Genomic DNA, 12,965 nt, shown 5'->3' with positions numbered 1-12,965 from the left:
GCACATGGGAAAATTTCATGAACATGCACTCTTATAGAAGCATGGAGGAGGGAGGATGGGATAGGGGGGTTGTTGGTGGGGGAACTTGGAAAGGGGATAACATTTGAAATGTAAATTAATGAAATAATAAAACTATTTTTAAAAAAGAAGCCTTATAATGAACCAGTTCCCATTCTGGGGCCTTAAATACAAAAGCAAAAAACCTTAAGAAAGACGAGAAAACTTGTGAAAATGCATTTTTATTTTTTAAGTTATAAAAATATGAACATGTCAAAAATAGTTTAGTCCACATATGAGCAGTTCCAGCCATTTAAAGTCATACACATTACGGAATTATACAGTGTATGGATAAAGCAATTCACAATGGTTCAATTCTGTTATTGCTAATTATACACAGTTTTGAGATTGTTCTCCACCAATAGAAAGGGCAGCGATTGGACATTTTAATTGTTTCCACTAAAGATGTAGTTAATGGAAAAAATTCAAAATAAGAGCAAGCCCACTCTGAATAGTCTAGAATGCGTATGTTTTGATAAGAACTGAAATAAACCATAGTTTTAAATATCAGTTCTATCCCCTTCTACTTCATTTAAATAATACAATAATTAAAAGTGCATTTCTGGACCAAAGTAAATTACTAGTTTTAAAATTGAGTGATAATTTAATTTTGATCATACCACAGAACAAAGATAGCATGTTAGCTTAAAATATTTAAAAACTGCAAAAAATTGTAAAATTTAAAATTTAACTAAAAACTAAAAACTTTTTTTGTCTTTAGAATCTAAGACATAAAGTTAATGAGTTTGTTCCTTTGAAGTTTATCATGAAGATCTTTTCCTTGATTTGTTTTTTTTAACCATAAGCAGAAATATTTTAATATTATTTCTAATCCAGTGCCATACAGAAATAAATCATAAGATCATAGATTTAATTTTAAAAAGTAGGTAATACAGTTGACAGTGCAAACACCAGAGAAGAAAATCATTCCTGTGCGTGGCGGGTAAGACCCAGGAGGCTGTGGGCTCGAGGCCTACACGGAAGACTTTGGAGTTCGGGGTCCACACGGATTGAGCGGTAGCCTCCTTCCTACCTTTCAGACTCTGAGACGAAGTTTACTGCTGATATCTTAATCCTATGAATTCACAAACTAGGGTGGACACTGGAGATAAGTATGAAGGGGAGTAAAAGGATCTTAAAATCCAGTTTTTAGGACCATTTGGCAAGGATTCTTAGACACTTTTGGGATACAACCCTGAAACTCGGCTACACTTGCAGGAGGTAGGACACGAGTATGGCCACCTCTCTCGTTTGTTGGCTTCAGTCTTAGATTTCTGTATTTCTCATTCCATACTCTCCCATTAAGGCTTTTATTCTCACTCCCATTTATCACATAAATATATTGACTTGAAGCTTCCAAGAAAATGTTTCTCTGAGTTGCTACTGCCACTAAATGTACCCAATACCCAAGTATCCATCAAGACCATTTTTCGCCCATCTAGTTGATTACTTCATTTCAAAAGGAAACATGTCAATGTCAGAAAACAGCAGGACTATTATACACTTATATGCAATTGAAATATGACAGAACACTAGCATAAAATTAAATTGAACTGACTTCAAATATCTATACTTATATATTAAAACTTTAGTACCATTGTTCATCGTAAACAGGCATGTGCTTCATTGAGAAATTACCCTAATAACTGAAAAACCACTATTTCCTCCTACAGAGCTATCTTGTGCTATTCCATAGACAGTATTACAAAAAAGGACTCCATTTGTGCAAGAGATTGGGTTCACAGTGAGTATCTTAGTACCTAGATCATGTTTAATATTACCTTGAGAGTATCAGTAGTGGAATGTATGCATAAGGCATGTAAAAAACTATCTTTAAAGCTTTTAAGGGCAATAATCCAAACTGGCAGCTAATCTAGCAAAGGTGCTGCTAGGAATAAAAAAATATTACATACATTTAGTTTTAGCACATACACTTAAGTTTATAGTACTTTTGCAACGAAATCTATTAATTCACATTAAACTTCTCTTGCTGGAACTAATGGACCAATCGAACGGGCTTTTGCTCCTTTAAATACTAGCCCAATCTTGAAAACGGAAGCAATCACTTGCAATCTTCCACACCGTGCTGTTAGGAGTGCTCTGCGCAGTCAACAGGAAGTTCTGGTTAAAGAAGTGTTGTTTGTTTCCATCAAACTTCACCACTCCACTGGTCACGACGAGCACTGTAGTCTGGTACTGGGTAGCTTGCTCTTTAGCAATATAAGCAAGAGGAATAGGTCACATTACACATCTAAGCTTGTGCTGCAATGTTAAAAGTTTTTTTCATGAACGCTCTGTATTTTAAGAAGCATATCAAAGTCAATAGATGAATATTTTAAAAAGTATTAAGATGATTCTTTTCAGTCTAGAAAGATTTGCAGGGTTCTCTCAAGTTTCAAAAAAAAACAGAGATCATAAATCCAACATGACTATATGCTCCCTGTACATGTTAATATTTCATTAGATATCTAACATCATTCATAGTTTATCTCTAAAGCCATTCTTCAGGAACTATAAGGGGAGATATCATTATAAACAACTACTTAAGATAGTGAATTCCCCATCTAGAGGTGAACTGCATCAATCCACTGGGAATCAAATTCTATCACAAGTCATTCTTCCATAGAATACAGTTCTCTGAAATTTTAACAAACACTCAGACACATTAATCTATGATATGATATTTAATTTTTTCTGTAGCCATTCTCCTTTTAGATAACAAAAAATCACAATCTCCCAAAATTAATGGTGGTTTCTGGAGTGAAAACAAGACCCAAATCCTGACTATATAACTTGTTTTTTTGTGACACTTAACTTGTTCAAATAAGTAACCATACCCACTATTGAAGGTTACTGTTGCTTGGGGTGTAAACCTCAGTGTTTACTAACAGAAAATGAAGGAGATTCTTTGAAAGATCATGATCTTACCATGAACTGGTTGGCAATCTAACATATTGATCTGGAATTCACTGGAAGGCAACATCTCAAAAAAATTAGCAAGGGCTTCCAGCCCTGTAACAACATTTCCATTCCAGATTAGAGTGGCCTTGTCCAAATACAGCCTGACAAGTGCCTAAAAATAAAGGAAGAGTTTAAAAATAGGTATTTTAACTCACAAGCATCTTCTACAAATGCATTAAAAGATTATGGACGGTATGTAAACATTTTCATGGCACAGTCTCTACCTCTATGGTTTCTATTTCCACTTCTTTTGCCTGGTTGCTTTTGGAAAATAATGTGACCATGATGCCTACCTTGCCTTGAATAGGTATTATCCCACTCTGTAAACCTGGAAATTCGTATTTTAATATTTTCATATTAGTTTTGATGACAAAACCTTGCTTGTTTTATTCTCAAAGGTAAAGTTGGATTAAAAGGATCACATATACCTTGCACTGATAATGAACTATGATACCTGTCTTTTTTTAACTTTTGTCTTGTATTCCAGGATGGCCTCACACCTAGGATCTTGTCTGAGCCTCTAGAATTCTACAATTACAGATGTGCACCAAGAGGGGCTTGGCTATGCTGTCCCATGTGCCCCTTAACTTTACTTGACTTTACTATCTATCTATCTATCTATCTATCTATCTATCTATCTATCTATCTATCTATCTCTGTATCTCTATATCTATCTATCTATCATCTATCTATCTATCTATCTATCTCTGTATCTCTATATCTATCTATCTATCTATCTATCTATCTATCTATCTATCTATCTATCTATCTATCTATCTATGGGTCATCTATTTTTCTGGAACAGGGTGTTACTATGTAGCTCTGGCTGTCCTGGAATTAGAGGCTTGTGCCATCAAACTCAATAGGATACAGTAGTTCTGAAAGCACCAAGACAACATAAATGACAAATATTTATGACAAGGGACAATAAACATCCACTGTTTTAGATTTTCCCACCCCCAGGTCCATGTCAGCAACTGTAAAATGTTTTATCTTACTTTAAAAAGTTTTAAAAATAACAAAACAGTCCTGTACTGGTAGGAGAACAAGGCAAGGCTCATTTAATAATATGTTGGAATAATAAATACAGTTAATTATTCTTTATAATACAGTTCAGGTGGTGTTGCGAGATGGCTCAGTGGTTAAGAACTGAGGATGTGAATTCAAGTCCCAGCACTCACATGTCAGTTCACAACTATCTGTAACACCATTTCATACAGGCAGGCAAAACACAAATGCACATAAAAATCTATAAAACTAGAGTTGAGGAATATGTTACAATGAAAACAAAAAACGATATGAGACCTTGATGTATTAAAAACTCAAAGCATGTGTATTACTAGGAGTCTTACTGTGAACATCAGCTACAACTGTGAACCTTAAGCAGACATTTTCTATTAGTATAGAAAATAAAAGAAGCAAACCAGGAGACCTCCCTGCATCATCTCTTTAACTTTGTTAATTTGAGGAACTAAGAAAAGATCAACCACTTATATGTACAGGTATGTTGGACCCAGTTATATGAAATGTCTAAATTAATTCCTGAACTGGGTATATAGGAGAGTGGTAAAGTACTTGTATAGTATGTTAAGGCCCTGAATTCAATTTCCAGTACCGCATTTTTTTTTCCAATTTAAAAATAAAACGAGGGTTGGGGATTTAGCTCAGTGGTAGAGTGCTTGCCTAGCAAGCGCAAGGCCCTGGGTTCGGTCCCCAGCTTCCAAATAAATAAATAAATAAATAAATAAATAAATAAATAAATAAATAAATAAATAAAACGAGGTTAAAAAAAGTTGGGACTTGGCTGAAGAGCATGGTAAAGGCAAACTTATGCTTCCAGAGCTGGCATCTTTACTAATACCTTATCATACCTTCTATAAGCAACTCGTCCTCTTTTCTTTTTCTATTTTTATGTAAAAAATTTTAAATTTAAGTATTTTGATCATATTCTTTCTCTCCCCCAAGTCCCACCAGATCTTCTCCCTAGACTTCCAATGTGTTTGGGTTTCAAAAATACAGCGAACCATTCCCCGAATCAAGAAAACAAAATGAAACACCAAAAACAGGAAAACCAAAACCAAAACCAAAAATCAATAACCAAAATGTAATCCAATAGAAGCAACTCTTGAAGAACTTGTGCAGCATAATTAAGTATGCAGGTTCAGATAAATGGTATTTAAACAAAAATAATATTTAAACAAAGAATTATATAGACTATAAAACTCACATGCCGTCTTTTGTCCATTGTCTCATAGTAAATATTGACAAATTCCTCAGCAGCTCTACATGCTTGATCCACATACATTTTAAAATCCTACGAGAAAATTTTCACAAAGGTAAATTATAATTCCACCAATCACCCTCAAGCACAAAATACACAAAAGAAGCTGTCAATTTATGCACACCACTCTAAAACTGCCTTTGAAAGCCACTCCTATCACATAAATTTGAATACTTTTAAGGTTAAGGCATAAATTTCAGCGTAAAAAAATGTGCTGTTAGTTTTAGGTGTATGTCTTTAAAACAATCAACTCCCATCTTCTTTTCACCCTTCACATATAAATCTGGGCTCTTTGCTTGGGATGTAAGTAAAGAAAAGCTCAGTATGACAAAGCATTCACCTATGAAAGGGCACCATAGTAATTGTAACTTGGAGATGTGCGGAGACAGAAGCCTAGGTGTGAGGTGTAGGCAATCATTGAACAGGCTAGTAAAATGCTTCATTTCAACTTATGACCAAGCTCAAAAGCTACTGAGTTAAAAAAAAAAAACCTGTCAAAATCGACATGAAGGTCTAAGGAGCCTCACTTAGACATTTTTCTTACATTATATAACTACTCACTGGTGTTTGGAAGCGAATTGCAGAAACTAAGAAATGGAACTCTGATAAAGTAATCATTTTACCTAGGCAGCTCTGTTCTTTGAATTAAAAACAACTGCCCCTCTTTTTTAAGGGATCAGGGGCTTTTTTTTTTTTAAGCGCTAACAGTAAGGACACCACAGAAAGTCACAATCCACCAAGCCCCCATCTTCCTGCTGGCTGCTACCCTCCTGTCTGCCGCTTTTTCTTGGGACCAGGGGGCGGGTGGAGGACGCGAGCCCCGCCCCAGGGGCTGGCGGGCCAGACCCTGATTCGCCACTTGCTCACGTGTCCAAGCCCGGCTCGCGCCTCCCTTCCCTTCCCTCCCCTCTGCTGCCCGAGCCCTTGCTTTTCAGCTCAGCGCGAGGTGCCCCGCACTCACCACGGCCATGGCCATCGGGGAGCTTGAAATGATCTGCTCCGGCCTTGGCACCTGAGGTGTCAGCGCTTCCTCACTCTTCTGGGTCCTTTGGCTGCGGAAGGATGAAATGTTTAGCAACAAAATGAACCGCGCCAAAGGCACAGAATATTCAACCCGCCCATTGTCCCCCGGAAGTAGCTCAGTCCGGTGTTAAAATCACCCCGATGTTCCAACTTTAAGCAGCGTTTCTCTTCAGTTCCGACTGATCCGGTCCATCCATTTTAAATTATTTGCAAACTGTTTATTTAGCATAAGAGAAACAAAAGAAACTAACCAACTTACACCACCCCCTTAAAAACCTCAGCAAAACAAAAGGTGGGGCACCTCAAAAACAACATCTTTTGCAATCTTTTATGGAAGCTTTTGCAATCTTAATATGGAAAACAAATGCATCTCAATTTCCCAGCTATCTGCCCTGGCACAATTTAAAATGTTCAATTTTGGCTGGGGGCATTTTTACTCCAGGAGGTGGGCCCAAAATTTGAAGGCCAATGAGAAACTGAAAAGACTACGTTAGTAGCCAATAGGAAAGGTGGGCAGAACTTATGGAAAGATAGCCCGGTGCACGAGGGCTGAAAACTCTGTTAAGTTGAAAGCACTTTAAAGTTCTAGAACGTCCTCCATTTTGAGCCTCAGCCACTAACGCTTCCGTTGGATGCCTAAAATTTCCCACTGTTTAAAACATAAGCATCTTACTCATTCTCTCCACCCTGGAGGGATTATACATCAAGGACCGCCCCCTAAATACTGTGGTATATGTTTCCACAGTTTATTCAAGAACACCACGACAAAAAACAGTTTAGTAGTGATCACAAGCACATTTTAAACATTTTTACTCATATTCAATTATTTATGACAACTATGAGTTAAACGTTATTTTGTTATCAGTCTATAAATAAAGCGATTAACCAGCAACTACCTAGGATTTAACTTCAAGCTATGAAACTTGTTTCACTACGCCATTGCGGTTAATTTTAAAGCGGCCACCCCCAGACTTCGAAACTTTGATTCAAAGATTTCTATAAACTTACTATCTGTAGTTGCTTTGTGGATCCTCATAGGAACTGCCAGACTTTCCATAATGTTTGTTACTATTGGACCAGTTACTACCAAACTTTTTCATATCTTTATTCTCCGTCAGCTTTCACGACCTTACTAACAGTCACAGATCACCTCTCCGACTGCGCGCGACTGCACGTGACTGAGCTTCTGTTACTTCCGCTTTGTCTGTTATGATGCTTACTTCCTGTATTCTTATAACTTCCGGAACAACTGCTCCCACGTGATGCTCTGCTGTTCTCCATATGCTAATGAATCATGATTTTGTATATTCCATTCTACCTTTCTTATGGAGACGAATTATACATATTGAATCTGACTAATAGTGAATGTTCTGCATGTTTTTCAGGTTTCTCAGGCACTCAAGTCCAAAATTTAAACTAATTTTATTCCAGTTTATTTCTCTTCTTTGTTTTCTTAGTCAGCTGTGCATGGATCTTTGGATGTTATTAATATTTGATTCTCTTATTATTTATTCTATCAACAAGTGCTGATAATCATTTACTGTGGTCCCGGCATTGTGCAAAGCTCTATCTGCTAAGCAGTGAACTTAGTGGACATAATACCATTGCAAAGCTTACTGACTAACAAAAATGGCAAACAATCAAATACGTACTAATAAGGTTTAAAGGCATTCCATGTAATGAGTTCTGAATATCTAGTTTTAGCCTATCTCTAAAACATTTTCTATCCCATCTTCTCTCTTTGTGTCTGTGCCTTTCTAGCCCCTTTTCCCTTTTCCTTCTTCCCTCCTGCACTTTTTCTCCTCCCTCTCACTCTTACCTCTTCTGTTTTACATTTAATCTCTCTATCCCCACCACCAGAGTTCTAGTATTTAAAGCCTATCTTTTTTTTTTTTTTTGAGCTGGGGACTGAAACCAGGGCCTTGCGCTTAGACAAGTGCTCTACCACTGAGCTAAATCCCCAACAAAGCCTATCTTTTTTTTTTTATTATTAACTTGAGTATTTCTTATATACATTTCGAGTGTTATTCCCTTTCCCGGTTTCCGGGCAAACATCCCCCTAATCCCTCCCCCTCCCCTTCGTTATCGGTGTTCCCCTCCCCATCCTCCCCCCATTGCCGCCCTCCCCCCATTGCCGCCCTCCCCCCAACAATCTAGTTCACTGGGGGTTCAGTCTTAGCAGAACCCAGGGCTTCCCCTTCCACTGGTGCTCTTACTAGGATATTCATTGCTACCTATGAGGTCAGAGTCCAGGGTCAGTCCATGTATAGTCTTTAGGTAGTGGCTTAGTCCCTGGAAGCTCTGGTTGCTTGGCATCAACAAAGCCTATCTTGATGTGTTTTTTTAAATTTATTTTTCCAGAGTTCTCTCCCAAATTTAAGAAAAGTTAGTAAATTATGTCTCCTCACAAATTAACTCTTGTTCATTGTTATATAGGTTTTGGCTTTTCTTCAGTACAGGAAGGTATTTAATATAATTTCATTTGCTCTTCATAAAACACAGGTAAATATTAATATTATCCATAATTTTAAGAATTTAAGGGGCTGGAGAGATGGCTCAGCAGTTAGAGCACTGACTGCTCTTCCAGAGGTCCTGAGTTCAATTCCCAGAGACCACATGGTGCCTCCCAACCATCTGTAATATTTGAAGAGAGTGTCAGTGTACCATATACATAAAATAAGTAAATATTTTTTAAAAAGAGTTTTAGATGAAACTCAAAAGAGAAAAATAAAACAAAAACAAAACCTTTGCTGGGATGACATAGTCTGGGCTGGAGAGATGGCTCAGCAGCTAAGAGTTGCTCTTGCAGAGGACCTAGGTTTAGTTTCTATCACCCATATTAGTCAGCTGTAACTCCAGTTCCAGGATATCAGATGTCTTCTGGCCTATTCTGATATCAGCATGCATGTACTCAGGTACACTCACGTACACATAAGCATTTTAAAACGAGATGATACAGCTTCCTGGTCAACACATTGCCATTTATTTATTTATTTATTTATTTATTTATTTATTTATTTATTCGAAGTGAAAACTTATGGGTTTTTTGAATGTCAGTTGTGTTGGATGGTGTTTTGTTGGGGCAAACATGAAGGAGTGTTTTGCTGAAGTAGACATAGGTGAAAGGATGTTCTGTTAAAGTAAGTATGTGAAAGGACACATGATGAAGAATTTTTTGGTTAATGATGCATATGTATTGGTCTGTTTTATATCGTGTGGTTGAGCTTTATTTGTCAAGACTTCATAGAGAAAATCATATCTTTATGATAAATATGGTATGCTGTGGTTTCTTACTGCTCCCATGGATTCAACACCTTTGTTTGTTTATTTATTTATTTATTTATTTATTTATTTATTTATTCATTTATTCATTTATTCATTTATTATTTGTTTGTTTAGTTAGTTTAATTATTATATATCGCCTATTCCTCGTCTCAGATATATGAGCCTGTGGGGGCCATTATTATTCAAATTGCCCCAGTATCTAACACTTTATACAGTAATTAAAAGCAACGTATTTTTAAAAAGAGATCATGCCATTTGACAAAATATGATGAGTAAAATAAGCCAGTTATAGGAAAATTATTGTGTGGTCTCTTTTACACATAGTCGAAAAACTGTCATACGCATAGAATAAAACAGTTATTATTAGGAGCAAGCTAGGGAAGATAGTGGAGAGATTCAGGTCAAAAAGTAGCAGTCTCCAGAGCTAACATACAACAAGAGTCCTAGTTAATAGTAGTGTATTGTATTCAGGAACTGTGTAAATATATAGATTGCATATGGTTTTGTCATGAAAGGAAAATGGATAACCATGTGAGGTGATTAGTATCTTTTCTACTTTCAATAGACACAATGAGATCTTTATTTAAAATATTTTGTCGTAAACACTCTTATTATTTATATACTTATTTTTTCTAGTAGATTATTTTTGGAATAACATTATGCAATTTTCATGTATTTTACACGCTGACTACTGACACTGAGTAAAAAACAATCTTACAGAGTATGTGGTTGAAACTGAGTGACCAAATACAATGTCTTCCTTTTGTAAACCCCCCTACATCTCCATTCTGAATCCATTCTGGATGAAACGAAGGTGTGAATTAATTTCCTGTAAAGGGAATTCTTTTCCTGTGACACAGAAGTGAAAGCATAATCCATTTTCACCTCATTACATTCCAATTGCCTCCTCTATGGGGCATTCGCAAGTCTTGTCTTCAAGGGAGAACAATTCTTTCAACTCCCTGCTGGAAACTTGAACTTCAATTAATTATTTTCAGAATAAAAACATATAACAAGCCCTTTGTGTTGCTTGAGCTTTCTGGTTTCTGGAAGTCCTGCTGAGACTCTGGTTTATCCAGTCTGAAAACTTCTTAGAAAAATATGATTGTGATTGTCAAGATATTGCAATGAGAGATTCTGGCCTAAATGTGCATTTAATTAATAAGAGGACAAACTAAAATCTCAACATTTCCTTATCTTATTTTGCTCTACCAGTGGAGTGTCATTCATTTATTTATTTTATACTCTCTTTCCTATCAAGTTCTAAAATTCACCCCCCCCCAAAAAAAACTCAAGTCCAAATAAAAAATTTTGAAGACAATAGGTGACCTTTCTCTGCATACATTTCCAAACAGAAAGAATACACACTTTTGGACTTAATGTCATGGTTCAGTTTTTCTGTTACCTTTCATTATATTTTCTGATATTAACCTAAATCTACCAACGTTTTCAGTAACAAAGTGTTTTATGAAAATAAGGGTTGAACATAGCACTTCACCTGTGCTAATCACTTTACCACTAAGTTTTGTCACTGATCAGAGCTTTTAGTATGGCATAACTTTATCATTTTCAATGTTTATGAATTCTAGTATTGACGTGTTGCCTTTTCAAAATTTCATATAAGTAACAACAAGTAATGAAAAAGAGGCCAAAGGCCTTGAATTTGGTAGAGAACAAGGAGTGGTGGATATTTGGATAAACAGTAATTTTTCAGTCCCGGAGGCTGGAAGTCTAAGTTAGTTTTTAGAATATTCTGGAATCCCAAAGAAGTAGATTCTAATGCCAGTGAGGGGAATGGACTTATTAGTGATGCCAGAGCAAGCAGGCAAATATCCCTAGCTTCCTTCTTCCTTGTCCTTGTATAGGCTTCCAAAAAAAGGCATGGCTCAGATTAGAAGTGAGTCCTATCACCTCAAAAGTTCTGGATTGAAGGCATGTCTTCCCACCTCAGAAATCTGGACTAGAATTATTTCTTTCCACTTCAAAACCTCTCACAAGTGTGTCTCTCTATTTTGGGGTTTGAACTGATTCCAGATGTAGTCAGGTTGAGAACTAAGAATAGCCATCCTGATTACAGTAATTTTCATAATGTTCAAGTGTATTACTTGCTGGATTTTATGTATATGCTCATGTAAGAACTGCAACAAAATGGAGTGATTGCATTGTTCTAGGAAGTGTCTTCCCGTCTTCCCCTAGTAAATAATTCCTAAAAGTAACTATAATGACTTTTCTGGTTATAGGTAGGTCTTGACAGGTATTAGTCTCTGTATAAACGACATAACACAGTATATGTTCTTTGAATCTTGGTTTTTTAAATGTTAATTCAAATGTTTTAGTTGACTAATGGGGTTGGAGAGGTAGCTTAGTGGTTAAAATGCCGTTCGTTCACATCATGTAATGTGTATATCAAATACATCTATGTTTGACATAATTATCATTTGTCAAGAAATTGTTTACTATCAATCTTTCATTTCAATTTTGAAATATAATATGGCTTATTAACTACTACCACTTAGGTATACAACAGATCTTGATGCTTCTATTGTTTTGTCCCCACATTGGGCATCATTGTGAGATTTACTTTTGTTGTTGTCTATAATTAACAGTATTTATATGAATGAACAAAGTGTATCTATCCCCTTTCCTATCAACTGATGTTTGCACTGTTTTCAGTCTGGAGATGTTTTAAATAAAGTTGGTGTATATATATATGTTTGTGTTGGGAAGAGAGCTCACTTACTTTCTGTAAAGAGTTGGAATAGCTAGATTATAGTCTCTAAATATGATTAGCTCTGTGATATTCTGACAGAAGACATTCGAATTGATATATTTACCAATACTCTTTGTTGTTGTTTTATTTTTCAAGAGATGGTTTCTTTGCGTAGCCCTTGCTGTCCTGGAACTTGCTCCACAGACCAGGTTGCTCTCAAACTCGCAGAGACCCCCCTGATTCTGTCTCTTGAGTACTGGTACTAAAGGCACAAGTCACTGCTACTCAGTTTAGTAATTTTTAAAAATTTCACTTTGTCTACATTTTTTCCGTGATTGGTATTGTCAGTAAATTTTATTTTGAACTACTTTGGAGGCTATGTGCTGGTATTTCAAAATGGTAGGTTATGAGTTAAGATCCATATACTTATTGGCTATGTATTTACTTATAGTGAAAAGCGTACTTGCCTATTTTACTCATTTTAAAAATATGTATTCTACTTGGGCAATGGTGGTAAGTCTGGTGGCACAAACCCGTAACATAGGCAGGAAGGTCTCTGGGTTTGAGACCAGCATGGTCTAGAGAGTGAGTTCCAGGGCAGCCAGGGCTACACAGAGAAACCCTGTCTTGAAATGGTTTCTGCTAATT

General features: G+C 36.3%; 1 protein-coding gene across 4 annotated transcripts; it reads right to left on the bottom strand.

The window, feature by feature from the left end:
• Nucleotides 1-223: 223 nt before the first annotated feature.
• On the bottom strand, nucleotides 224-7,528 carry Nxt2 (nuclear transport factor 2-like export factor 2). 4 transcript variants are annotated; one of them, XM_006257360.5, is made up of 5 exons: nucleotides 7,331-7,528; nucleotides 6,261-6,351; nucleotides 5,246-5,332; nucleotides 2,986-3,130; nucleotides 224-2,267 (listed from the first exon to the last, which is right to left on the bottom strand). In XM_006257360.5, the coding sequence occupies exons 1-5, from the start codon at nucleotides 7,420-7,422 to the stop codon at nucleotides 2,086-2,088; spliced, it is 597 nt and encodes a 198-aa protein (XP_006257422.1). In that variant the 5' UTR covers nucleotides 7,423-7,528; the 3' UTR covers nucleotides 224-2,085. The 4 variants fall into 4 exon arrangements, with proteins under 4 accessions (XP_006257422.1, XP_006257423.1, XP_008771639.1 ...); XM_006257361.5 differs by lacking the exon at nucleotides 7,331-7,528 and adding an exon at nucleotides 6,624-6,820; XM_008773417.4 differs by lacking the exons at nucleotides 6,261-6,351; nucleotides 7,331-7,528 and adding an exon at nucleotides 5,923-6,084.
• Between the last annotated feature and the right edge of the window lie 5,437 nt (nucleotides 7,529-12,965).

Source organism: Rattus norvegicus, chromosome X (genome assembly GCF_036323735.1).
Source record: "Rattus norvegicus strain BN/NHsdMcwi chromosome X, GRCr8, whole genome shotgun sequence".
In the NCBI taxonomy this organism is placed as follows: domain Eukaryota; kingdom Metazoa; phylum Chordata; class Mammalia; order Rodentia; family Muridae; genus Rattus; species Rattus norvegicus.
Note: the sequence above shows the minus strand (reverse complement) of the source record. Positions and strands in the feature narration are given on the sequence as shown.

What these genes read in the sequence shown, in the direction of transcription:
- Nxt2 (XM_006257360.5), bottom strand. Translation starts at nt 7,422, where the DNA reads ATGAAAAAGTTTGGTAGTAACTGGTCCAATAGTAACAAACATTATGGA. An exon ending in CAATGGACAAAAGACGGCAT is followed by an intron (nt 3,131 to 5,245) that starts GTGAGTTTTATA and finishes CTTTATTTTTAG; the next exon opens with GCACTTGTCAGGCTGTATTT. An exon ending in AGATTGCCAACCAGTTCATG is followed by an intron (nt 2,268 to 2,985) that starts GTAAGATCATGA and finishes ATATTGCTAAAG; the next exon opens with AGCAAGCTACCCAGTACCAG.